The sequence below is a fragment of the Melospiza melodia genome, chromosome 4 (assembly GCF_035770615.1).
Source record: "Melospiza melodia melodia isolate bMelMel2 chromosome 4, bMelMel2.pri, whole genome shotgun sequence".
NCBI lineage: Eukaryota > Metazoa > Chordata > Aves > Passeriformes > Passerellidae > Melospiza > Melospiza melodia.
In genome coordinates, this window is record NC_086197.1 from 54,219,473 (window position 1) to 54,246,296 (window position 26,824).

At 53.6% G+C, this 26,824-nt stretch overlaps 1 protein-coding gene across 2 annotated transcripts; it reads right to left on the reverse strand.

Annotated features, from left to right (window-relative positions):
* Positions 1-1,927: 1,927 nt before the first annotated feature.
* Positions 1,928-19,298, reverse strand: PDGFB (platelet derived growth factor subunit B). Of its 2 annotated transcripts, none has more exons than XM_063154565.1 (7): positions 18,310-19,298; positions 11,476-11,572; positions 8,189-8,272; positions 7,503-7,708; positions 5,681-5,822; positions 5,110-5,275; positions 1,928-3,900 (listed from the first exon to the last, which is right to left on the reverse strand). In XM_063154565.1, exons 1-6 carry the CDS (start codon positions 18,463-18,465, stop codon positions 5,139-5,141), a joined length of 822 nt encoding a protein of 273 aa, XP_063010635.1. In that variant the 5' UTR covers positions 18,466-19,298; the 3' UTR covers positions 1,928-3,900; positions 5,110-5,138. The 2 variants fall into 2 exon arrangements, with proteins under 2 accessions (XP_063010635.1, XP_063010634.1); XM_063154564.1 differs by having other exon boundaries at positions 5,106-5,275.
* Positions 19,299-26,824: the final 7,526 nt, after the last annotated feature.

Here is a 26,824-nt window from a genome sequence, read left to right on the forward strand (position 1 = left end):
AGCCAGGAAGTCTGGCTCTAGAACACAGGGGTTTGCTCCTTGTGCCTGAACACCCCCAGCCTTGCTCTCCCATCTCTGTGCTGCTTTCAGGAGCTGTGCTATCACAGGGGGATCCATGCTGCAGCCTCTCTCCCTCGCCTGGAAGGATGGATGTGTTTTCTCCACCAAAAGATGAACCTCCTGTTGAATGACAAATCCAAGACTGGGCCTTTAGGTAAAGTAGCAGTTGAGCAATTAAACCAGAGATAGTTGCCAAAACTCCCTGGCACATCTGAGATCACCTGTAGCACTGGGTTCACCAAGCTGCAGGAGACAGTTTCCAGCAGATGCTGCCAGGATTTATTTCCTGGCTTTATTAAAATTTATTTCCAGGTTTTATTAAAGCCTGGCTTTGTGGGGTGGGTGTAAACCACCTGCTCCAGCCTTGAGAAGTGGCACAGGCCCCTCCTTCCTGTGCTCCATGCTGAGCTGTGCTGGATGTGCACCAGGCTGCTGTGGTGAGCAAGAAGCACCTCAGCAAGCCCCTGGACAATTCCCTGGACAAGCCCCTGGACAATTCCCTGGACAAGCCCCTGGACAAGGGGGTGCCAGACACCAGGCAGAGGGTGGCTCCAGGTGCCCGGGCTCGCAGCCATTCAGCACCAGTTCATTCCAAGCTGTTAAAAGCACAGGCTGCACTTGCAAATGGGGCTGCCTGGGGACCTCCATGGACAGGCAGTGTGCTGGGCCCTGGGACACCGAGCCCTTCCTCCCACTCCCCAGTCCACGATGATGCTCCCATGTTTCCTTTGCCTTGTTACCCCTCTTTGCACCCTTTTTTTCTCAAAGTCCCTGCTGACAAGCCCTCAAGCCCAAAGAGGTCTCCTGACAAAAATCTTTCTTTTCCCTGAATTATCCTCTGAAAATCAAAGTGGAGATTGCGATTTTGCCCGTGTTTCCATTCTTTGGGGCAGATAGAGCTCACTGTTACTCGCTCTCTTTGGGGGATCTGAGAAAACAGGTCATCACCCCAAAATGAACCATGTCCAGCAAGGTGCACACCAGTGAGCATCGAGCTTGTCCTTTAAGGACATCCTGGATTACTCCTACACACTGCTGTCCCCAGGTTCACCACTGCAGCACAAGTCTCTGCTGGGGACTGTGCTCCTCACAATGAGCCATGGACTGAGGGTCCTGTGCCTGTGCCGGGGGATGCCAAAACTGAGGCACGGGACAGCACCTGCCTTTGCTCCCCACAGCCTGGCCCCCAAATCCATGGTGTGAGACCTCCCTTGCTGGGAGGAAAGGGAAATGCAGCGGCCTCTGTGACCAAGGGAAGGACTGCTGTTGTCTAGACAAAGTGACTAAGGAGGGAAGGGGCCAACTGTTTGTACAGCTTTGGGAAGTGTAAACAGTGCCCACTGTCCCAAGCCCTTCAAAGCAGAGGAATCCGGAGATGGGATGAAAGCACAGGGAAATTCTGGCCGGGTGTCCTAGCAGAGCAGCTCAGGAGAAGGGGACCTCTCCAAGACAAAAACCCCAGCACCTGAGTCATTTCAAACCAGCCCAAGTGAGAAAGGAGGAGCACAGCACGGCTGGCCATGGGCAGGGCTGTGCATGGGCTCTCAGGACTTTCCCAGCTTTGGTTGCTTCTCTCTGCAATCTCAGAACAAGTGTCCTGAAAAGGAAACTGGAGGCCCTGGAAATCCTGCTGTGCCCTGCAGTGAGCTGGTTTGGCCTCTGCTTTTCATTCAGCTCACAAAAGAAAGAGAAAATTCTGTTCAAGAGGTGATTTCCTTTTTTTTTTTTTTTTTTTTTTTTACAACTTTAAATACAGTACTGAGTATAAATTAATCTTACATTAAAAAAGGCAAAAAAAATTAAAATAAAATAAAACAAAACCTCACCATATTTACAAACCAAAAGAAACAGATTTTGGAACAGGGTAAGAAAGTGTCTTAAGACTTGAGGGCTTGGGGCTGGAGGGAGGGAGCAATGTGCTGCCTTGGCAGTGGTGTGAGAAGTGCTCTGGGCTTGCAGGAGGTGAGGACTGGCTCCCTCCACAACTTGTAACAGCTCCCAGGCTGTGGCTTTGGCTCCTTTCCCCATCTCCCTCCAAAGCTCTACCCCACAGCAGGGGTGTGTGTGTGAGGGTAGAAGTGCCATGGGATAGCTCTGGGCAGGCATTTTCTTCATGTATGCAGCACCCAGCACAGCACAACCCAAGACCCTGACTCCAAGGTCATGCTGGGAATTCCCATCATGTGGAACAATTCTGTTAATGGTTACTATTACCTGTGCAAAACCAGCCCTTGCCCACACAGTCCTCCTTCCTGCTCAAAGACAGGCAGTGGCCCAGGAGGAACTCTGCAACTGACCCTCCAGTGGTTCTCTGAGTCCTCCTCACTTAGAAGAGCTCATTTCTGTCTCAGACGGCTGCTGCCAGCTGTGAAGACCATCCTCATTACTTTCTCTATACCTACACAGAGCTGTCCACATCGTGGATCAACTTCCAAGATAAGTGGGTTGGGAACATTGGCAGGGAAAGATTAGTGGAGGCATAGAGTGCAGGACATCCAGGGAGGGGTTAAAGACCTCATGGGAATGACATGATTCTGCTTTCAAGACCACAGAGCAGGCAAGGACAGCTCACTGAGATTAAGTCATGCTTCTAAGTTTGGCTGTCCTTGGTCTTGTTGTGGTGCCACTTCACCTCCTGCAAGGAAGTTGTGCTGGGATGGGGGGGTTGGTGCAGAGTGAGAGAAAAGGGTAACAAGAAAGAGAGAGACCAGATGATGCCTCTGCCTGCCCCGTCCCCGTCCCTGGCCCTGCAGGCACGTTGCAGTAACCGTGTGCTTTTCTGCCAGCCCCACGAAGCCAACGCACCCACGTGCCTCTGAGCTTCCTGCCACTGGGGAATGAAACCCATTTAAGAACATATATATATATATTTTTATATATGTATGTATAAATACACATACACACGCACACACATGCACACGTATATATCTATATATACACACACACACATATACACACGCACACATCCAGAGTGAATTTAAAAAATAATTTGAGTCCGAGCCTGGAAAGTTGAATTCTCCACCAGCATGTGCAAAGATGGCTCTCCTTGGCAGGGGCCGGGGGCGTGGAGACGATTCTGCCACCTTGTGCTCCTTCCCCGTGATCCAAACACCTTCCAGTCAGCACCAGGAGCAGGGGAAAGAGGGAGTGGGGGAATGCATTTGGCTTCTTTGTTTTGTTTCTTTGCTTGTTTGTTCTGTTCCCCGAGATGTTGAATACCTTAGTGGTTTTGGTTTTTCTTTTTAAAAATAAAATATACACACGCACGTTAAAAATATAGATCTGTCCAGGTAGGGCGATGAACGTCCTTAGTGCATTTTCCATCATTGGTTGCCGCTCACAGTCTGAGATTTGCCTGCTGCCAAAAGGTAGGTCCAACACAAGAGTAGATCTCAGCTGGGCCCTCCCAGCCTTACCAGAAGCATGAGGGAAAGTGAGAATATTCCCCTTCTGGCCTCTGTCCATCTGTTTTTCTCCTTTTCTCGGAAGAAATTGGACCCGCTTTACTTTTCACATTTTCCATCCTGTCCTCCGTAGCAGGGAAGGAATTGTCCTGTTCTCATCGCAAGTTGTGGCTGTTGGCATTCATGGTTTTATTTGTACTTTGTTCTTTTCTCATATATATATGTGGGTCATCCTTGTCCTTTTGTGTGTGTGTGTGTGTTAAACTTTAAAATTATGCTAATAAATGAAAGGGAGGCTTTGGTGGGAGAAGGTCCACTGATGGAAAGGGAAGCACCACTTGCCGTCTGAATCAGACGTCGAGGCAGATGGACAAAGAGGAAAAGTTATCATTCCAAGGACCCCATGGGGGCTATACAGCAAATATATTAAATAAACCTGCAAGTGAAACAAAACCAGACATAGCATTAGAAAATGTAACCTTTTGCCCCCTGCAACTCCCCTCCTATCCCCTTTTCTCCTCTGGAAATATTTATGCCAAAGAGCCAGATTAGAAGCCTGGGAGGACTTTTGACCTCCTCATTTTTTTTTCCCCTGAACAGCTTGAGCCAGAGCTGAGATTTGCATGGGTTTGCATCATTTCTACCCTGGGAACTTTAGGCTGGCCAGGAGAATCCTGGGACAATCAGAGCCCTAGTAGTGCTAAGCGTGGGAATCCCAGTCTCAAGACACTGCTCGGTGCCCCTTGTCCCCAGCTCCCGAAATGCCATACACGGAAGCCTGGTGTCCCCTCTCCCGGCGTGAGGGGAAGTGAATGTGAAGTGGTGGCCCAGGCTTATTCAAGTGGCTGTAGCAGAGCTGGAGCTGCTGAGCTGTGGGCCAGGGCTCTCCCTGTTAAGCTGTGTCACAATCCAGCTCCCACCATTCTGCACCCTGACTACTCTCTCCCTCTTTTCTGCATCTCTTCCTCTCATGGGGAACCAAGGCTTAGCCTCCTTTCCCTTGTACCAGTGAAATTCTTCTGGTGATGAGGGAATTACTCCTGTTTACACAAGTCATGGAGAGAAGAATCAGACCCTGGCCTGACGAAGTCCAGATCTCTTGCCAGAGATTCCAGTTCTCCTTTTCCCTCGTATGACCTTTCTCATGCACATAGGGCTCCCTATAGGAGAGTGATGAACCAAAAGTGTTGCTGCTTTTCAGTCTTTCTGCAACTCAAGTAAGGAAATAAAAGGAAAAGGGCTCCCTAGAGCAACATTAATTCTCTGTTTTCAATGGAGAACCAACAGAGAAACTAGAACAAGAGTTGCTCCACAGAAGAGATGAATTACCTGGGCCCTGAGGGATTTAGGTGTAGGGAGAAGCCAGGCTTGTTCTCTGCCTGAAAGGGAGGCAGAGAAAGGAGAGGGAGGGGCCTGAGAGCAAGGATGGCTGCAGCATGATCATTCCAACTTTGCAAAGAGCCTTAATTCCATAAATAGAATGCACATCTTGGCACCCAACCTAGTTCTGCCTCCTCCTTCAACCTAGGTTTTGTCCTGCAGCAGCCCCACACAGAACGAGTGGCCAGTGGTTGGGAAGGGTCTGAGATGCCATGTCCCAGGAGGACATCTCTCCTGGATGGAAAAGCAGCTCGCTGTTACCTGCCTTGTGCTCTCTCTCCCCTGCCAGCACTTCTATGCTATGAGGATTTCTTTCAGCACTTTCTTATCGTTGACATGCTTGTACTTCTTATGTTTCCTCTTCTGTGCCGGCGGCCGGCGTACTCGCCGCCTCTGTGAGACAGCGGCTGTGGTGAACGCCGGGGACAAGCCTGCCAAAACAGAGGGGAGAGTGTCTGTACAGCCAGGGGCAGACGGCTCCTGTTGAAATATCCTTCTCCACACACTGTCAACAAAGAGCTCTGCAACAGCAGGATCACAAGGCCTCTTTCTGTTCTTCTGTTCCTTGTCCTCTGTTCTACACAATCTCTGCCCTCTCCCTTTTCCCACCATGCCCTTCCCCTCACCTCTCACCTTCCCCTCCTCCTTTCCCCTCTGTTTCAGCCCCTTCCAGGCAGGCAGACACCCTGGGAAAGGTCTCTCAGCTGGTATAAACCAGCGAAGGCCCTTGGGATTCACTGCAGCTAAGCAGATTGCAAGCAGTGGAGGTCTCTTTTCTCTCTCCCCAGCCCCTCTTCTCACACCTCCCTTCATTCTACCAATGCCAAGATCCTTACGTCTCTGTTCCCGTGGCCCTGGACGGATGTTCCTGGGGGGCGGTCGGAACACGGCTTCACACCGACACTGCACGTGGTCCTCCAAAGGCACGACGACTTTTGTGAATTTTGGCTTCCTCTGGACAAACTCGATCTTGTTCACCTATTTGCAAGAGGAAGACAAGAAAAAGTTTAGTACAGCCACGGCTCCCACTCTGTAAAATTAGTCAGTGTCAGTGCACTTTACTCCTGGCTTTCTTCCTAAAGGGTCAGAAGGTTGCTCACAGAACCCTGTTCAAGCTCAAAACTCAAACTCAAAACTCAAACTTGGACTCAGAGGTGGTGTATATGGGAGATAATTCTGAACGTAGCAGCAGAACAGACCCAGACCAGGCAAGTTTGGATGTCTCTGGTTGGTTCCCCTGATCCTAACCATTGCCAGGGATTAAGCAGGATGACTGGTTGATCAGAGACAGAACATGGAACATGCAGGACATGCCAGCCTATTTTTGACAGATGCAATGGCGGAGACCTGGGGCAACCAGGATAATTCCCACAGAACCTACAGGAAGGGCAAAAGGAGAAGAACTCAGGTCTGAAGCAAGCTAACACAGCCTCACCAGCCCTGCTGAGGCCTGCCTGAATTTGTCTCAAGCTCTTTAATAACTCGCAGGGCTGAAGCCCTCGGCTCTTTATAGGAAAGGCGGCGCTCTGGAAATTCCCCCGGACTCTCCACCAGTGCTGACTCAGAGGGAAGACTCATTGCTCCACATCCCACCACAGGGCACAAGCTTTCTAGGGGGTCCTCCCACTCCATCAGCAGCCAGGCCTGACCCCACTCAGCTTATCTAACAACTCTGCGGTGCCTGAAGTGCTCCACAAGCTATAAATACTCACTCTGCTGTGCATCTGGGATGGAATTCCTCTAAACCCACTGCCCCCAGCAGCATCCCTCAGCCAGCGCCAAAGCAGCCAGGCTGTTTATCTTTCCTTGAAAGCCCACTCCACACGCTTCAGACCACACGCTGCCTGCTAGACAAACACTTCCAGCCAAACAATAGAGAGACCTCTGTCCTCAAAGAAACCATTTCCAGGTCACTTTTTCAGGCTGGCTTTTGACCTCTCACTTGTTTTTTTCCAGAAAAACAACTCCTGCTCCCCCCCATTTTTTCCTCATTCAGCCTGGCTTTTCTGAGAAAGGAATTTCCTGATGAAAAGGGCTGTGTGTGAATACAATCTCTCCCAGCCAGCCTCTGCTGCCTGCCTGGGGGAGTCTCTTATGGCTCAGGCAGAGGATTAGTATGGGATGAATATTATTTTTAAACAAGCTGTCTAGGAGGAAGCTGTGAGGAGATCACTGGTAGCTGTGAGGGGAGGATCAGAGCAAGAGGTTAGCTGTCAGGTGTCTGCTGGCTGATGGAGCAGTTCAGGAGGTAACTGTGGGCTGAGAAAGAGAAGCTGTTCCAGTGCACATCTTAGAAAGAAGCTGCAGCAGCAGTGGGAGGATGGAGACTGACACTGCAAACCCTCCTGTTTTTGCATCCAAACCAGTTCCCACGATGAAAGCACCCTGTTTCTTCTGCTCTAATACAGCAGACAAGGCCGCCTCGAGCTGCAGGAAGGTTGTGGCATGGAGCTGCAGATGGAGACAGTGCCCTGCAGCTCTGCCTGGGGACAGTCCCCAGCTGCTGGACAGCACAGCCCTTGCAGCAGCTGGCACGGAGGTCACCCACGCTTCTGCATGGCCACACAGAGGGCACAGATGGCCGCATGAGCCCAGCCCAGATGGCTTTGGGGCACAGGGGTGGCTCTGGGCGGCAGCAGGGAGCGGCGGGTGCCTCACCTGGACGGGCCGGACGCGGATCTGCGTGGGGCGGCACTGCACGTTGCGGTTGTTGCAGCAGCCGGAGCAGCGCTGCACCTCCACGCAGGGCGGCCACACCACGAAGTTGGCGTTGGTGCTGTCCACCATGGCGCGGGAGATTTCGAACACCACCTCCCGTGTCTTGCACTCCGCCAGGACAGCCGTCTCTGCTGCTGCCAGAGCATCTACGGAGGGACAAGAGAGAAACAGGGTGAAATGGGCTTTGCAGCTGCCACCACCCCGCCACAGCCACCTCTGCTGCAAGTGAAGGGCCCCACATGGCTCTCACGGGCACAAGCACACACCAATGTTCTTTCTCTTTCTCCCACCCCTCTGGTTCTCCCCCTGTACAGAGCCATGCCCTGTGGAGGAAGCCCCAGTACAGTGATGCTTCTCACTGCAGCCCAGACAGCTGGTGATGCTTTAGGGCAAACAGGATTTAAGAGAGCAGTGCACAGAAGTCCAGACTCCCTCTCCTGCCCTCCCAGGGTGAAATACCCTGATCCCACTCCAGGCCCAGACTCTCATTTTTATGTCTCCACACACACAGGTGCACTATAACCTCCACCCCTACATCTGCATCTCAGACAGATACCTGGAGCACCCATAGCTGCTCACCCACAGCTGCTCCCCAACAATCACAAGGTGCAAGACCCCCAGCTCACCCAGGCTTCGTCGCTCTCGAGACAGGGCCACAGGGCTTTGATCAGGCTGAGATGCATTCAGGCTCAGGCTCGAGCTGTCCTGCTCTGCAGAGAGGAAGACATGACTTAATAGCACCAGGTAGAGGCAGGAGAAGACAGCAGGCACTTGTGCTCAGATCACCAGGCAAAGTGCAGGGACATGGGATAAGCCACGGAGCCGGGACGTCATGCTGGGTGTAAATCCACAAGCAAGGCCACAGCTGTTCTGGGGCACAGACACTCTTTGCTCAGACTAGGCAGCTCAGAGCAACAAGCCTATCATGACTGAGGGGACCCTAGTCAGGTCTGGGAGAGGAAAACCCCAGCTCAAGAAAGATAAGGCTCCTGTCAGGACTTTCTAGCATCAGAGAGGAGTTGCAGAGGGATTCAGATTGGCCATCTGAGACCAGAATAACACCAAGGGGGATCAAAGACCAGATGGGACAAGCAGAACACTTGGTATTAAACACTTGGTATTAAACACTGAGGTGCCTTGCTGGGGTGGCTTGGGACTGGGAGAGTTGGGAGGTGAGAGGGGGAATGGGTGGTAGGTGGGGTGCTTCCTTTCTCTCTCCTAGCTCACCTCAGGTGCTCTAGGTTAGAGAAGTTTTGTGACAGAAGAACAGAAAAATAAAGTTAAAATTACTTTTCCTCCAGACTACTGGAGAGAGGCAGGATCTGGAGGTGGTTCAGTCGGCGATGGGAGAGGAAGACCGATAGCATTCAGGCCAGCCCTGAGCGGTTCCCTCCCGCCCCACTGCTTTTTCCCATAGGAAGTGCTGAATAGAGAAATGCCCATAATCCCCATGGAGCACTCCAACACGCAGCCCCTCCTGAGCTCGGGACAATGGCTGCGCTCGGAGATAGCTCCCACCCAGCCACAGCTCTTTCCTTCTCTAACCTGCTTTAGCAGCTGAAGGAAACTGAATGGACGTCAGCATCCAGGGAGCAATTTTCTTAAAGGGAATTAGGGGCCAGTGGAAGATCTCTGTTTATCAGATGTGTGGTGGAGCAGACTTCCCTTACCTATCATGTCCCATTCCTCTTCCTCAGCTCTGCCCTAGCGCAGCCCTCTCATAAAGGGAAGCAGGGACTTTGCTCCCTGCTCAGGTCTCAAGCAGTTGCTGACAGATTTGGGGTGGGTGCACAGAGGCTGCATTCAGAAGGCAGCAATCATCTGCCTGTCAAAGAGCAGTCAACATCTATGTGTGAGGCGGACAGACAGACACCATTTAAAGTGGCTGGAAAGGTGTGATCAGTTCTAGGCACCATTGGTCTCGCCCTCAGGCAAACTCCCAAAATGAGAACTGGTGGATCACACTTTAGAATGGCCTGTGGTTCTCTCTGGGCTAGAGAAGGTGTCTGCATGACTGGTTTACATGGGCAGCCACTGCTTGGTGGGCAGCCACAGTCAAGGAGACAACTCCCACTGTCCACACTTGTGCTGCTGGGTCTGCAGTAGTGCCCAAGGTCAGGAGAGCACTGTCTCAGCCTCCTGGAGCTGCCTCATTCTGGCTCCTTGTGCAGTCACTGGAGGGAAGCAGCTGTGACACACACAGGGTGCACAGACAGCACAGGGAATGGCTCCAGCCACTTTGGGATTATTTTGCTCACACACTAATTTGCTAATTCCTCACAGGGCAAGAGAATGTCAATGCTCCTCAGTCAGTACCTGGGAACAGATGAGAGCCACGGGGTGAAACAAAGAAACAGCTTCACAGAACCACTTTTTGTTTCCCTGACCAGCCTTTCCTATCTGGCACCTGAAGTGAAACCAGTGACTCAAAGCTCTGCAGCCTTCTCTCATCCCCTCTGCTTCTGGAGCCAACCAGATAAGCCCATTTCATTTCTTAATCATGAGGCTGGTTAATAGCCACGATGGAGATGTATCTATGTATCTGTTCCTTAGACACTGGGCCATGACAGATTGGATGCATCTTCTCAGCTGCTCCTTGCCCACCCCTCCATCCTGTGGCATTTTGTCAAATGAAGATGGGGGCTGCCTTTGGTGCTCAAGTTGAGTTGATGAGAGGAGAGAAACGGGAGCAAAAAAATAGCAACAACTGTTGACTCAAAACAAATCTGTTGAGAACCATGTCCCTCCCTCCTCTAGGTTGTCCTTCTAGACTCTGGATCAGTACTGAAGACATTTGGGGGTGGGGGGACCAGCCTGGGACAATCCAGCAGGGCTAATTTTGGAAGTTGCCCCATTGTGTGGCTCGTGGACTAGGAGGAGGGAGCTGGGGAGGGCAGGGAGCGGCCCTGGCAGTGGTGGGGAGCCTGGTCGCCTCTTTCTAAGACAAACAATAGCTGAACGCAGCTGGTGCCCTCCCCCTCGCTTTCCCCCTGCCCCTCCAGGGCCGTTTTGAAAGGCAGCGGGAATGCTTTTGAGACTGCGCCAGTGGTTGGACTGGCATAGGAAACAAAAGCAGGAAATTCTGTTCCCCCGTAGATAGTGTCTCGGCAAGGATTACAAAGCTCAAAACAGACAAAACACGAGAGAGAAGTCGAGCTGGGGGGGCTGGGGGACGACGGGCGGGAGCAGGGTTAGAATAGAAAGGAATTTGCTCTGAAGAGACCGTTTATAAATAAATTCCTGGGCCAGCCCAGCCGCCGTGGCGCGTGCTCCAGTTCCCACACGTGCCGACCCCTTCACGCTTTGCCGCTCCTGCTGCTCCCTGCAGCCAGCCCTGGCCAAGTGACCCCGAGGCCCTGCAGCCCCCGGAGCTCTTATCTACGGGCAGGAGGTGAAGCGACGCTAGCCTGACTTAGCCCCTGCCCCGTAGCTCACCCACGGACACGTGCTCTGCTGCTCTTATCCTAAGGGCCTCTGGGAGCCTTTTGTGGATGCCAAACCTGGAAACCCACTCAGCCTTTTCCTCCTCTGTCACCCTATTTCCACCTCCCATTTTGCGGCCTCCTAAACTGATCCTTGTCCAATTCAAGCCCTGCTGACTGAGCATCTCTCAGGGTGAAGAATGGGGATCTCAGTTCCTTGCACTCACCTTGCTCATCTCCTACCATCTTTAGAAGCCAGTGTCCAGTCAGTCAGGAGATCTAAAAAAGCATCTAGTTGCCTCTAACTCCCATAAGTTTCAGGGGGACTAAGTCTGTAAAGAGCCAGGTCTTGGCTCCTGAGTGGTTCCTATATTTATAATGAATTCTGTTGATAGTGTGCCCGCTGCAAAACAGAGTATCCCCTCCCAGCCCCCCCTTCCCCCAAAGACTTAATTAAAAATAGAGGAGTGTTTGGTGAAGAGGAGATTTACCTACGGAGTCTATCCGCAGGGCACGCTGGAGGTCACTGATGGAGCGCACTGAGCTGCCACCCAAAATCTCATAAATGTCTTCGGGTATGGGGTCCCCCTGCCAGACAACAAAAACAAAAGAAGGGGAGAAACAAGCATTAGAGAGATGATCTGCAAGTCTGGCTGTGTCACGGAGCAGGAGCAGGGAATCAAGCACGAGGTAAACACGACAGAACCAGTGAAATGCAAAGGTGTGTTGTCTTGCGTTGGCTTTGAAACCTTGAGGGCTTTAAACCTCATGAAGACATGAACGTGAAACCTAGGCAAAAGCAAGAGAGACCCTCTTTCTGCCTCTTACAAAGCTGTCAGGACACTAAAAAAGTCCAAAAAGGCTGTGCAGCAGAGCCCTGGACACTATGCAAGCAGCCAGCAAGGCTTCCTTCTCCGGTGGTGTATGACTTCTCCAGGTGGCTTCTCATTCCTGCTGCCTGCAGTAAAGGCGTTTTAACAGACTTCCCTTACACTATCAGATAAAACATTCCTAATATTTCCCTCCGTTATGAAACTCCTTCACGGGCTTTGTCAGTTATCGTGTGCGTGTGCGTGTGCGAGCGCGTGTGTTTTCAAACCACAGAGGCCCAATAATATACATCATTTGCATACTCTTTTTTAAGGAAAAAAAAAGGCAGGGGGTGGAGATGAAGATTGACCTTGGCGGCTGAGGCTGCCCCAGCGTGAGCCCGCGGTGAAATGACAAAAGCTGCAGGGAGGTGATGGGCTGAGGAGCTGATTTGGAGGAAGAAACATATGGGAGTTTGGATGTCATTGCACACCAGCACGAAAAAGCCTTAAGTGAGCAGGGGTAGCAACATCAGACAGGGGGCCAAATACAGAGTTTGAGCAGGCAGGTGCAATGCCATCAGTCTCTTGGGAATTTTACTCTGGCACTAGGCTAGAGCGGGCCCCAGTGACAGCACTTAATAAGAGTACAAAGGAGGGGTGTGGGAAAGCAAGTGCTGATTAAAACATACTTCCAAAAGACTGGAAAAAGAGACAGAGGAAAGGACTGGCCGAAGTGTTTGCTTAGCTCCCAGCTCTCTTCATTCAGGGCTACTCAAGCGGAAAAGCTGCTCTTTCAGCCGGGTGCTGGACGGTGTCTGAGGCACAGCCCTCCACATGTCCCTGTAACTGAGAGGAGAGCTTGGCTTCTGTGCCTGTGAAGCGCAGGGATTTTCCTGCGGGGTTTTATGGACAGTTGGTGGCATGTGTGTGGTCCTCCTACTGTACAGCTATTCCCTCCCTGCCTGTGTTCAGTGCAGAACATTTTCCTTCCATTTGCAGCAGAGAAAAGCCACCAGGCAGGTGGCTAAACGTTGGCTTTAAACCTTGAGGGCTTTGGCTCAAACCTGCAGCCACTTTTGGATGGCTGCTTGAGCCTGGCACTCTCTCACACGTGCCTGTCCTTGGCCACCCACCGTTTGCTTCCATAGTAGGACTACAGGAGTGCTCCCTCCTCAGCCCTGCTAGACCACCCTCTAATACTACAACTTCAACTGGGAGGCAGTGATGTGAAGGTTGCTGCAGCCCAAGGAGGTTCAGAAACCTCCTGAAGAGAGCTGCAGAGCAGACAACACCCGTGTCCTAAACCTCTCACAGCCAGATCCACCAGACAGCTTCAGTCAGACCGAGCTTTCCTACCCCGCTCCATCCCTGTCACTGCCACATCTCACCACAGATCTGGCTGTCTGCCTGCAGCAAAAAGCAGATATTACATCCCCAGGCATTACTTCCTCAGTCTCTGAGGGAGGGGGAAGCAGCATCAGTGATGAATGCACAGCGAGAGAGAGACTTGTATAATTCAGGGATCACTGAATAGCTGTGAAATGAAGATGCCTTCTGACATCTCCTGCTGCGTGAGGAAGAGAGGGACCAACAGCCCGGTGCTGGAGAGGCTCTGCAGCACTTCCCTGCCTTGTGCCACACACATTTACTGGAAGAAGGATGATTTGCAATTCCCAGTACTTGCAGTCAGAGCTCAGTGCTGGGTGGTGAAATTGCAGGCTTTCAATGTTTGCACCTGTCAGCCAAATGCGTTTGTGTACAAATGCTGCTCTGCACGGATGCCTCTGGACCTTCCTGACACTTAATACATGTAGGAAATGGAACTTTATTTTAAACTCTGGCACTTGCTGGGGGGAGAGCGTGGGCAGGTGTTACGAGACTCAGACTTTGGAAGCGAGCTGGGAGGTGTCACCTTGCTAACTGAGCAGGAGGAACAGATATGAATCAGGGCTTGAAAACGCAGGCCCTCAGGAGCCGTGCTTCTGGTGACTGCCTGTAGCAATAAGCTCCACTCCCTGCTCACGGCAGCAGTTTTAGATGCCAATTTTGTCTTGTTGCAGATACTACCAGCATGGCTATGGTGTAACACCAGCCCACACGGCTCATAATCCTGTCCTCCTCCCCCATCACTGTAAGGCAACTCTGCCAGTGACAACTGCAAGCCTGTGAAGCTCCTTACCTTACCCTTGTAAACCAAGGCCAAGGCTGGCCAAAGAGCAGCAGCAAACCTGAGCTGCATGCCTTGTCCTTGCTCCCTCTGGGGTCTGTCACAGGGAACAGCCATGCCTCTGGCCCCCGCCCCAGCCCTGTGCCTGCGAGGCTCTGAGAGGGAGCGCTGCACACGCCCGGGCTGGGGCACTTGTGGGTTGAGACACAGGGAAGCAGAGGTCCATCAATCACCTCCACCTAATCCCATGGGGTCAGGAGGCAGAGGAGCATTGGGAGAGGTGGGATCCCCGAGAGACCCGCCCAAGCAGCTGGTGCTTTTCCTGCTCAGCAGCTCCTCTGGAGTTATTTGTCTAGCACAGGTTAACAATCTCCTTTTTTAACTGCGCGGCAGATCAAAGAAGACTTTTGTCTCAATGGACTCTTGGCTGGCTGTCAAGTGCCCCAAGGCCTGGCCTCGTATTCCTGCGAGGCCCTGAATTCTTAGAAGAAAGTTTGCTCTTCCTTCCCTCCTCCTGCTCCCCAGTTCCTGACTCTGACTCTCCCCTGAGTCGCAAGGGCACCCCCCAATCTGCCCATCCCCTGGCAGGGACGTTCACTTCCCTCTCTTGTGCTGCTTGCTGGTGCTTGAGGGGCCAGGACACATCTGACAAAGGCAGCAGAGCAGCTGCTTGACTGCACTGTGGCTGCTGCATTGGGGCCTCTCAGCACATCAGCTTTGCTCCCCTCCTCCCAGATGTCCAGCAGCACTGTTTGGTCACTGCAAATAAGTGCAGGTGCAGCAGTTCCCCCGTTCCCGCTCCCCACACATGCACTTTCCCCAAACCTGTCTCCTCCCTAGCCCCACCACCTCTTGCTCTGGAGTTTTTTCCCAAGTTATGCTTTTGAGCACCAGGGATGCTGAAAGGTCCCCTTGCCATCAGAAGCTGCCGAGCTGGTGCAGGGAATAGGCAGCGTTGTGGTCTGCACCCTCTGGTGAGGGTTTCTCAGTCTTGCCTGAAGGTGTGACTCCTGCTAGGTACAGAGGAGGAGGAGGAGGGAGCAAAGATTGTGCAACCAGCAGGGAAGGCAGCCCCTCAGCCCCCAAAGAAATCAGACAAGGATACTCCCGAGGGGAGGACTCCTCCAGCTCCTTTTTCCAAGCTGGTGTGACTGCACACAGAAGGACAGAATGGTGTCAGCAGCACCAGTTTGTGAAGGGCAGGGAAGCACCCTCCTATTCGCTCCTCTGCCCAGGAGAGGAGAACTTTCTGAGCACCACCACACCGACCATGGCAAGGGATCTTGGCAGCAGGGTCTCGAGTGATCAGCCAGGCAAAAACCCCAAACAAACAGCATTTTTTAATTCCCTCTGAAGCTGATGGTTGGACCCTGAGGGGAAACTCCACCGCATTCCCTGGCAGAGGGCAAGACCAGCAGCACCTGCCACCAGCACTCCCCCGGCACAGGGCTTCCACCCTTCCAGCACCACTCCTGGCTACAGGGGGACCCTGACAAACGCCAGCCAGAGCACTCTGCAGCAGCTACAACCCTCTTCACATGAGCCCCTTCCACTTGGAGTCACGACTTATGGTTTCCCCCCTTAAAATAATCAAACAACGCTTGATCTAGTCCGTGTTCCTAAAATACAGCCGGACCTACCCACCATTTTTCCGTTTCAAGGGGGAGTCCACTGCTCCTCCACACTCCCCCCACAGCTCCCCTGCGAGGGCTGGAGGCATTTCCACCCCCGGGGCCGGCTGTGTACCAGCAGCACTGGAAGGAGCGCAAGAGCCCTGTCATTCCCTCCTGCTGCTGCACATCAGCTGACAGCGAGAGGGAGGCAGGGACGCTCGCCTGGCTCCTTCCACAAGCTCACCCCAGACGTGTCATCCATCCCAGCTTCCACTGCTTTGTCCTTGTCACTGCCTCGTGCTAGGAAGACTAGGGAAGACCGCGGGAGCCTTGCAGCAGAAGATGCAATGGGGAGCTGGGTCGAGGCTATAAGCAAGAGGCCAGCCGCACCCCATTCCTTGGGAATTCCAGAAAGCGCTGCCAGTGGGGCTTCACCCCGGCACAACCACGGCTGGCTCAGCCCAGCTCTGTAAATGTTGCAAGGCAACTATTACAGCCCCTGGGGCAAATGCAAATGGGTTTAGCATCCTCGCTTCCCAACTGGCAAATACCTTCCCGCTGAGGCTTGTACTCCCTCCGGCTGGAAGAGCTCCAGGGCCCTCCAGCTCCAGATGGGTGTGATCAAAGCGGGAGAGGGACTCAGGAGGCTCCATCTCTTTGCTCAGGGCCTCTGCTGATCTGGGGAGCTAGTGCTCCTCATGCACTTTCTGTGGCATGGCTGGGGAGGAGCTGCAAGCCCCTTTCCGAGGATGACTCTGGTTCAGCAGCCTGGTGGGAGCTGTGCTGTCTGTGCCTGGTGCAGAGGGTGCAACACACTGCCCTCAAAGTAACTGTGAGCACTGGCTGCAGCCTGAAGCATCTACTCAAGCAGAAACGTTCTTGCTTCTCCTGTCATGCAGTGACAAATATCACAATTCCTCCCATGAAACCTCGGGCCAGAATTACCAAACTCTAACTCTTCTAGGCTGTCATAGAGCTGTGCAGTATTTCAGTCTGATTATGGCAACTGAGGAACAGCTCCTTGGGATAAGGCACTTCCATCTTCACCCTTCCCCAGTGCCAACCCTAGCTGATGTTTCATGCTGCATGGGAGAAAGAGGTCTGTGCCATCCACAGAGGAAATACCATCCTCTGCCCGAAACAAGCCTGACCAGAGCTGGGTAGCCCACAGCTCAAACTGCTTCCTTTTGTGGCTGTGGCAAGGGCAAAATGGGCCCACAGCGAGGTGACGTGATGCTCTGCCCCCAGCCTCCTCTTTGCCATCTCATGAGGGGTACACCCACTTACCCTGCCCAAAAATGAGGAAGGAAAAGAGAAAAATGATGCAAAGAAGGGAAAGTTTTGGTGGAAGGATATTTCCTGCCCCTGACAATCAAGCTGCAGATCCAACCCACAGTTTTGCCATCTTGGGTAGAGCTAAAGTGGGAACCGAGTGCTGTGTGGGAATGTCAGGGGCTTTCTGATCCCCTCAATCTGCATGCAATCGATGAAATGTGACAGCAGAGGCCAAAGGATTTGGGAGTTTGGGGCTCCTTTTCCTCAATCAGGGCTGAGGATGAGGCTTCGATTTCCACATAGGGAAACCAAAGTGGGTTGGGGTGTTTGTTCAAATCCACCACCCGGCCCTTACCTTCTGCTCAGCTTCTTCCTGAGCAGCACATTCAGGACTGCTGGGCACGATGTCTGTGTGACTGTGGAAGCCCAGCAGACACCCACCTCCTGCCCCTTCCCCCAGCCGGGCACACACCTTGCTGAATAACCCTGCCACTCGGTGCCGTGCCTCTGCTCACACGGTCCCCTTCCTTCCCCTTTCCAAAGCCCCACGCCCTTTCTCCACTGTCCCCCGGCAATGCCAGGGTGGATTTCACACTGTGCGTTATTCCAGAGGCATCAAGAGGGCCCGGTCCCCGCTGTACCTGCACTGCCATGGTGCCAAAATCGCGGGGTGGGGTGAGAGGCGGGAAGGAGGGCACTCACCCCGGGGTGACAGCCCCGGGCGAGGCAGGGCAGGAAGCTTCGGGTTCCCCGGGGCTCGCCAGCAGCATCCCTGCTCCCACATTGACCGGGGCCGATTCAGCCTGATACCCCTGCCCCTGCCGCCGGGGGCAGACACGGGGATGGGTGGATTCCCAGGCGAGCCCCCATTGGTGGGCCTGTCCCGACGGGAGTGCCCGCTCCAAGGGGTGCCCGCTCCAGAGAGGTGTTCGCTCCAGAGGGGGGTGCCCACTCCACAGGGGGTGTTTGCTCCAGAGGGGTGCCCGCTCCAGAGGGGATGTTCACTCCAGAGGGGGGTGCCCGCTCCAGAGGGGTGTTTGCTCTACAGGGGTGCCCGCTCCAGAGGGGGTGCCCGCTCCACAGGGGTTGCCCGCTCCACAGGGGTGCCCGCTCCACAGGGGTTGCCCGCTCCACAGGGGGTGTTCGCTCCAGAGGGGTGCCCGCTCCACAGGGGTTGCCCGCTCTACAGGGGGTGTTCGCTCCAGAGGGGTGCCCGCTCCACAGGGGTGCCCGCGGCAGCGGGCGCTGCCCTCCGGAGGGGCGGCGGTCGCTGCCCGCCATTAGCGCGGCCGGTTGCCGCCGCAGCCCTTCCCGCGGACCGCGCCCCGGGCTCCGCGCCCCCGCCGCTCCCCGGCTGCGCCCGCCGCACCTGCGGGCCGGAGCCGCCGCCGCCGGCGCTCCCCCAGCGCGGGGCTGGCAGCTCGGCAGCACCGCCCGCTGCCCACGGCGGAAACTCACCTCCATGCGGGCCAGGGGCAGCGAGAGGATGAACGCGAAGACCACGCCGAAATTCATCCCGACTCCAGGCCCCGCCGGCTGCGGGCACATGGACGGCGAGCCCCGGCAGGGAAGCGCTTCCCGCAGACAGCCCCGCGGCCGCCCGGCCTCAGGCATCGAGGGCGCTGCGCGTTCCCATGTCCCCTGCGAGCCGGGAGGAGGTGGGAGAGCCGCGGGAGCCCTTGGAGGAGGACGTGGAGGTGCCGGTGGTGCTGGTGGTGAGGGGAGACAGAAGTAATTCTCGGCGACTCGCCTGCCTCTGCGCTATCTCATAAGCCCGGTGGGAAAAAAATGCAGTCCCTAGGAATTATACACATCCAGAGTCTGGGTCCCCCTTGGCGCAAGGGATGCTTCAATGGTGCCTTTGGCTAGGTGGTCCACATGCTATTCTTCCTCTTGGTTTTCTTCCCTTTTAAAAAAAAATGTGTACCTGTAAAAGCTTTTACGTGCAGGTAACAATGTCTCAATGTTCTTAGAAGAAGGTGCACAGAATAGTAACTAAACGGAAAAAAAACTTTTCCAAAGTTTGGAGTGAAATCCAAAAAATGAAATCTTCTTCCTTAAGTTGTCCTCTTCTTAAAATGCTCCTTTCCTTCCTTTTTGCCACTTGCTTTTTAGAGAAAAGTTGCCAGCGTGCCCTGAATTTCTTCCCCTTACATTAGATTCTGGCTCGGGTGCCTTCTCGTTCCAGGAGTTGGCTTGGAGGTGAGGTTTGCTTTGGGTTTGGAGACAGGTGAGAGCAAATGTTTTTGCTCTGGGTTGTGAGTGTGTGTTTGTGTGCGTGCGCTGAGCCTTGACAAGCCTCAAAGTGGAGCCACTGGTGCTGCCTCCCGCACTCTGTTGCAGCAAGAAAGGAAAAACAAAAAAAAAAGGCAGAAAAGGTAAAATTGCAGGAGGGGCGAGTGAGCCGACGGGTCTTTATTTTCTGCGAGCTGCAAGAGAGACTAAGCTGGCACTCGGGGCTGCTCCTTTTATGAAGGAGAGGAGATGGGTGGAGCATAACTTGCCATCCTCCTCTTTGGCTGGGTATCAAGGAACAAATCTAGCGAGGGAGTAGCAGTTCATTCTGACAAAATAAAAAGTGTGTTCATTTAAATGATAAATTAATTAAAAATGACTAATGCTGCAGCAACCTGTATAATGTGGCTTTAATATCGCGTGAGGAATGGGGACAGAAATTCCTGCCTCCTCGGCAAGAGATAAGAAGAGAGGAGTTCCCAGCACGGTAGTTTGTTATTTTTTTTGGCCCCAGGTTCTCGCTGTTTCAGTCTGGAGCCCATTCCTCTGAGCTCCACTCGCTGCCTTCCCTGCCCTGCTACACCACTAGCTCCAGGGAGAGAGATGACTTTAATATCTCACATCTCTTTGTGTGCAGGGGTAAAAAAAGGAGCCAGAGAAATTTACACGTTGCTATAAGACAATCTGGTGTTGCTCGTGGCACCCGGAGGTATTTTGCTGCATGATTATCTCCACGATGTAATAAACATCTGAAGGGAAATTAAGCCAGCAGATATTTGCTGTGGGGGGAGAGGGATGGGGAGGGCTGCTAACAGGTGAGTTCAAGAAAGAGTCATATCCTATTGAAAAAACACCCTCTCACGTACACAGGAGCGCTCTCCCGGCGCCGACTAGCACACTCCAGGCACGAGCAGGAGGGATCTCTGCTCTGCACCATCTTTGTGCAGGCTCGTATCCACCGAGACATTCCTGCACCGTCATGCACCGCAGGCGCTCGCTCTGAATCCCAAGCATCCCCCCTGCCTTTCCTATGCTACTCACACGCTCCTGCTCGAGCCGTGCATGCACAGCTATGTGCAAATTTTGTCTCATTCACACATCCCTGGGCATCCATGTGTTCTCCTTCACTCTCCCCCTCTCTCTTCCCTTCTCACATACATACACCCACTGGCAAACCAGTGGCCTCATCTCACAGCATCACACATGCTCCCTCAGGCTCTCTGGGTGCCTGTGAGTCTCCTGCAGCCAAGCCTCCCCAAAACACACGGTCTCGCACCAGCACTCCAAAAGGGCCCGAGCGCAGGAGGAGCAGACCCTGAAACTGAGCAGCAGGCAGCCCCCCAAATGCTCTCTGCAGCAGGCACCTGACAGCACACCCCAGCTTGGCCAGCTATGCCCCTGAACCTGGTTTTTGTCTCGTGGATGTGGGTGTTGGTCAGGAAGCACAGGGACACAAGGAATACTGGGGGTCTTCCATAAATAGCCTGGGTCCTCTGGGGCAGCATGTCAAGGGGCTCTTGGGTCACAAGGATTATCTTCATTCACCCCAACCCAGAAGAAGAGTGGGCAGATATCTCCCCAGTTGGGGAGCTGGTCAGAGCCGTGTCAGCTCCAAAGCCCAGGCCATCTGAGGTGCCTGAGTGCAGGGATAAGGAGGGTCCTGGGAGTCCCTCAATCTGAGTCTCAAGTGGCTCAGTTCCAATATTGGAGCTCAAGGGGGAGGAAGTAGAAATGCAAGGCATACCTTTGCTCATTTCCACCATCAGAGACCTTAACAAGACTTTATCTTAGATGCTCCAGCCATGATAGCCCTGTCCCACCCCAAATTCCTCAGGACGCTCTTAGAATTCCCTTCATTCTCCATCCTGGCCTGCCAGCAGTGTACCAGCCATTTCAAGTGATGATAATTTGGCTCTAACCCCCCAGTGGGGTGGAGCTGCAACCCTGATGTCCGCCTGGGTGCTGAAACACCTTTTGAAATCTGTAGAGGGCTTCAAAAAAGGAGTTTTAAAGGGCCTTCAGTCCATCTCACCTCTTTCCAAATGGCACCAGCCAAAGAAATGCTGCAGCCTTGGGCTCCTTGGCAGTCAGCAGGGGGAAAGGTGAGGATTTGAGTAGTCCTTCTGTGTCTGTAGAGGGCTCTGGGGACAGCTGGCTCCTGAATGCCCATGACCCCGTCAGGTATTTAAGGTTCCCAAGGGGTCAGTGGAGGCCCAGGTGCCTTTTGAGGATCTCTGCCCTCAAACAAGCTGGGGTGGCTCCACCAGCCCGGTGCCACCTGTGCGGGGAGTCCCCCATGCTGCAGTGGCTTCCTGGCCAGGACAGAACAGCCTGCGTGTGGGAGGGCTGATCAAATTCCTCAGCAGCGAGAGATACCGCTGCCAGAGAGGAGAAGGTCTCAGCAGAAAGCTAGCAGGGACTGCTGCAAATTTCTTGCTTGGTAGCAGCAAGAGCTGCTGCAGGGCCTGATTTTGGGGGAGATATGGTGTGCTTTTTTTTTTTTTTTTTTTTAATATCCGGCTCTATTACATGCTAGATGCGATAGAAATAGAGTTATTTATTTTCATGTGGATGATGCTGGGCAGTTTTTAGAAGCTCAACATCAGAAACAAAAAGCTAATCCCTGTAGAACCTCCAGACAGCAAGGAAGAGGATGTTTGGAATTTGACTAATCATCTACCTATGACCCTGCCTGGAAATAGAGCAAAGTGATACTCAAGCTGCTCAGGCTTCAGCAGTTTTTCTGTTTTTAAGACAGGGAGAGATTTTTCTCTAGTGATGTCTTTAGACTGGGTGGGTCGGTCTCACTGGCACTGAGTTTGACAGGGGTGCATGCACCTAAAACTGCTGTGCCTTGAGCCTGCTGGGGGCTCCCTTGATTCTCTTACTTCTGTGGAATTAGTTTGAGATGTGTCCCTCAAACCCCTAAAACTAATGGGGATAACTGGATCTCCCTCTCACCTGGCCTGTGGGGCTATTGGTGTGCCAGATATCACAGGTTAAGGTTTGAAGCCACCATGGCATATATTGGGAAGGTATTTTGAGGCTACATGAAGCATCTGGACCATAAAAATGTCCCATCAGAGCACCACGACTTGACAAGATGTGGTTGCAACTGTGCTAGCTGGCAATGGCCCCACAGACAAACCACAACAAAACAAGATTTCCTAAGAGCCTGCACCAGGATTTCTTATTAAAACACTTTCCCCACCACTACAGCTCTCAAGCCTGCAAACAGCTGAACTCATCTCCCTGGTTATTCTGTTATCACCAGGGAGGAGAGCCACACGAGGACAATGGGCAGTTCCTTGCTGCAAGGCTGCTCTCCCCTCATCTCGTGTTGATGGAAAAAATGATCATCCTAGCCACCATCCACAGCAGCATGGAGTGAGGGGTGGTTTTTTTTTTTTTTAATTTATTGCCTTTTTTTCAGAGAGGGCAGGTAGAGAATTATGAAACAGCAGGAAGAAAAACAGGGCTTACAATGGAAAGCAAGACTCAGTCTGAACAGCTGAGGTGTCTCAGCCTCTCCATGATGAGTCCTATTTTGAAAACAATCAATGGAAAGAAATTAGGAGGTGTTGACAGCCAACGTGTAGTCAGCCCGCCCACTCAGGGTATCTGACTTAGGTGCTGCTGCTGCTCGGGTGCCGGGGTTCGGGAGGAGGATGAGCAATCCCTGCGCCCACGCCCTGGGGCTGCCGGTGCAGCCGTCAATGGAGGGGAGACGCAAAGGAGGCACCTGGAGCGAGTTTTACACCTCGTTTACACCCGAGATCCGCTCTGTGGGCGAGTTGGTGGTACGCACAGCCCCGGCTGAGCGGGGTTTGTCCCGGCTGTCTCAGGGGACAGGGAGGGGGTTGCTGCGCCCTGCTCATGCTGTGTCACACAGCGTTTGCCCCAGAGGGGCTGACACGAGAGCTGCCCCGACCTCCCTGAGCAAGGACCGAGCTCGGTTTAATGGAGGAAGAAGGAGGAAAGGAGAAGAGAGGCCAAAGGAAGGAAACAGAGACGGGCACGGAGCTCGGTGCTTGTATTTGGGGCTGGAGAAAGGCAGAGCCTCAGGGTACCTAGGGCTTGCATAATTTGCCTTCCCGCCCCTGGCACTGGCAGGGAAAATGCTTTCCAAGGATGAGTAAAACCCTGACAGAGCCAGCGGCTCCAGGGGAAAGGGAAGGTGTCACCTGGGACCTGCCAGGCTTTCCCCGGGAACCACCCCCTCTGCCTGTCTCTCCGTCAGAGGGATTCCCCCAGCCCCTCACCACCTCCCTCATCTCACCCATCCCTGGCAGGAACCTGGCAGAGAGGAAAGGATGGGGAAGGGATACGAGCATGCAGACAGATGCAGAGGGCAGAGCCCAGCCCCTGGCAACGGCAGAGGGGAGAGGGCTCCTGTCGGCTGTGCCTTCCTGCCCCGGGCTTTGGGATGAAGGAGAAGGCGAAGGCATTTCACATCTCTGCGGATGTGCAGCTCGAGCAGGATTCAAAGAGAAAAGGCAAGGCTGGGGGGCACTGATTTCCCAGCACTTTCCCGTGTGCACACACGTTCCTGCATCAAGTGGGGAGGAGGGGATGCTGCCTTCTCTGATCATGCTGCCATATATTTCTCCCCCCACCCCAACCCCCAAGTTTAGGGTAGAAGGGAACAATTTCCTTACACTGGCAACCATCCATTATGTCTATGGATCTGCTCCCCACCCCATTCCCCCTCTCTTTCCTGTTTTGATGAAAGGAAAAAATGTTCTGCTTTCCTTCTTTATTTTTCCAGACTGGTGAATAGCACTCGAAAGGAATTTCTCTCCCTCCCCCCTTCCCCTCTCCCAGTATAATAAATACATACGTATGTGTGTGTGTGAATACGCCACACATCGCAGGTCATCTGTTGTTTTTCAAAAGGCATTTACTATTTTTGTTTCCAAATTGATTAGGTGGGCAGCGGTCCCCCTTTCCGCTGGCACCACCCCAAACACTGTTTCCCCTGCCCTCGCCCTCTGCCACTCACCGTGTCCCCATCCTTTGCCCCCAGGTCCGCAGCGAGCGGCGGTGGCGGTGGCAGCAGCGAGAAGGAAGCTTTGCTGAGCTGGAGTAAAAATAGCCCCAGCAGTTACTCAGCTCAGAACGTAACATGACTCATGTGAAACGAAGATGAGGGTCAAAAACCAAAAGCAAGCAGCTCTCCCCCCCCCGGCCCCTGCCACCTGCTGCTGCTGCTCACGTCACAGAGCAAAACCCGCTCAGAGTGCTCCTGGCTGGGGGTCAGGGCATCAGCCAGGGCGGAAAGCCCCGCTCGTGCTACCTGCAAGAGCTGGTCCTCTCGCCTGCACCCAGCTGGTGGTGCTGACACCAGCAGCAGGCGGGTTTGGTGATGCTGCAGCCGACTTTCAGCTCATTTAACCTCCCTTGGAGCTGCAGGCCCTGAGCAAAGCTGACATCCCACAGACACAGTGGGACCAAACACCCTGCAGCAGTGCCCTTGTACCAGCAGCACAAGTGCAGCCAGACACCCCAGTTTGCTGTGCCTGCCGTGGCCTGAGCCTGGAGAGAGCAGCGAGGTCATGCCCACCCTGCACCCACCCCTGGCACTGTGGGGGACAGCAGCAAGGTCATGCCCACCCTGCACCCCACCCCTGGCGCTGGCAGGGTGCCCCCCATGCCATGCCCTGTGGGGGATAGCAGCAAGGTCATGCCCACCCACAGCTCACCCCTGGACTGGGCATGGTGCCCCCCATGCCCTGTGGGGGACAGCAGCGAGGTCATGCCCACCCTGCACTCACCCCTGGCACCGGGCAGGGTGCCCCCATGCCATGCCCTGTGGGGGACAGCTTGCCCCCGGTTTTGGGTGGGTGGGAGAGCAGCAGGCCTGGCCTGGCAGGAGGTAGGCCGCGCTATCTTCTGGCCTGTGTAATAAAGGAGGGAGTTTAAAAATAGCCCTTGAGCTGCAGTGCCGGAAAGGCAGCGAGACGTATAGAGAGGGTGTGTGTTTATCCTACACGCCCTGGGCCCGAGCCCGCTGCCACGGGAGCTGCCCCAAAGCACAGGCACCGCTCACTGCTCATGGCTGCCCGCCTGGCCTGGCAGTGTGGGGCTAGGGGCAGCCCTGAGCTCTGCCTCACAGGTGCCAGAGGTGCCCACCCACCAGCCCATCCCAAACCATTTGGAAGTGTGAGACATGCACCTCTCCCCCATGCCAGACCAGCCTGATGTGTGGCTCCTCCACCCCCCCATATCCAGACAAAGTGGCATCTCTCAGGACAAAGCCTTTCAATAGATCCCCTGCCCTCTGCCCTCTCCTGAACAATGAGAAATCAAGGAATATTGTCCGAGCTGAATAAAAAGATCTAAATTTAGAGTGTCTGATGTGTTCTTGGTTTCCTGCCATAACTCCCCTCCTCCCCGTCCTCCCTCTTCATTGCTTGCTTAGCCTTATGCACAGAAAGGTTTCTGATGGGGTGAGATCACCACCAGGACCCTGTCTCCCCAGTGATGAGACAGAGGGGAATTCCAAGTTTGACTCTAGTCTCTGTTTTTGTAAGACAGGGAGGAGGGGAGCATGCTGGTTTTTTCCTCACCAGCTTAGATGTGCAGAAAAGGGAGGGAAACCTAAGATCAGGAGAGAGGAAACCTTCTCTCCCACTTCAGCCTCCTGATGTCATGGCCCTGACCTGCCCCAAGCACTGTCCATATGTTTCCATCTGCTCATGGCATCCCCTCCTACAGCTCTGCCACGGCAAGTCCCCAGAGCAGCGCTGCCCCTGCGCTGTTCCAGCCCAGAAACTCAAGCCTGTAGGACCCTCACTGTCCTCCCACTTCCTCCGGGTGGGCCCAGCCAGAAGCAAGAAGCTCAGAAAGAACAAATAAAAGCAGAAAAAAGCCTGACACAACCCCCAAAAATGCCCAGGGGGAAGGGAGAGGAGGGGTGTTATCCAGCAATGTACTCCTTATGTTTAAACAAGGGACTCCCTTGGGTTCCTGCCTGATAAGTCTGGGTGTCAGGGGAATCTATTCATTTGTTTTCTTTTTTAAACAAAAAGGCCTTCCCACAACCACAGTGAGGAGGGAGCCAACACCTCTTGACAAACAGACATGTCTTAAGTGCACACATGGGAATCCTCTCAGCCCTGCTCCTGGAGAGGAAAAAAGCCTAGACTGCTCCTGACCGCATTGCTCGGTGTCAGTGGAAATGGGCCAGCAGCATTTTCTGCACAAAGATGGACACCAGCAGCTAACTCCAGCTTGCCAGCATGTCTGTGGGGTGTCTGGAGGTGCACAGATCTTTTCCAGTAGTGGAATCCAGGCAGGTGGGCTGGGACACTGACTCAAAAGCAAGGAAAACTTTTCTCACCCTCCTTTGGCTTCAAACAGTGTCTCCCAAGAGCTTCCTCTGACCCCCCCCCAGCTTGGTCACTGAGTTGACAAGCAGGTGGAACGGGACTTTGAGGCAAGCCAGGCCCTCCCTGCTTTGCTCTCTTTCCCTGGCTGCATAATGTGTCTGGGAGGATTATGAGTCTTTATTATTATTATTATTATTATTATTATTATTATTATTATTATTATTATTATTATTATTATTATTATTATTATTATTATTATTATTATTATTATTGCTGCTAATTTCCCTTTTGCCAAGCACTCAGGGACAGGGTCTTCAGAATGACAGCACAGCAGGTGTGCCAGGGCCATTGCTGGGACAGGAGAGGGGAAGGAGCAGCACTTGGGGCTCACAGGGAAGGAGAGAGCA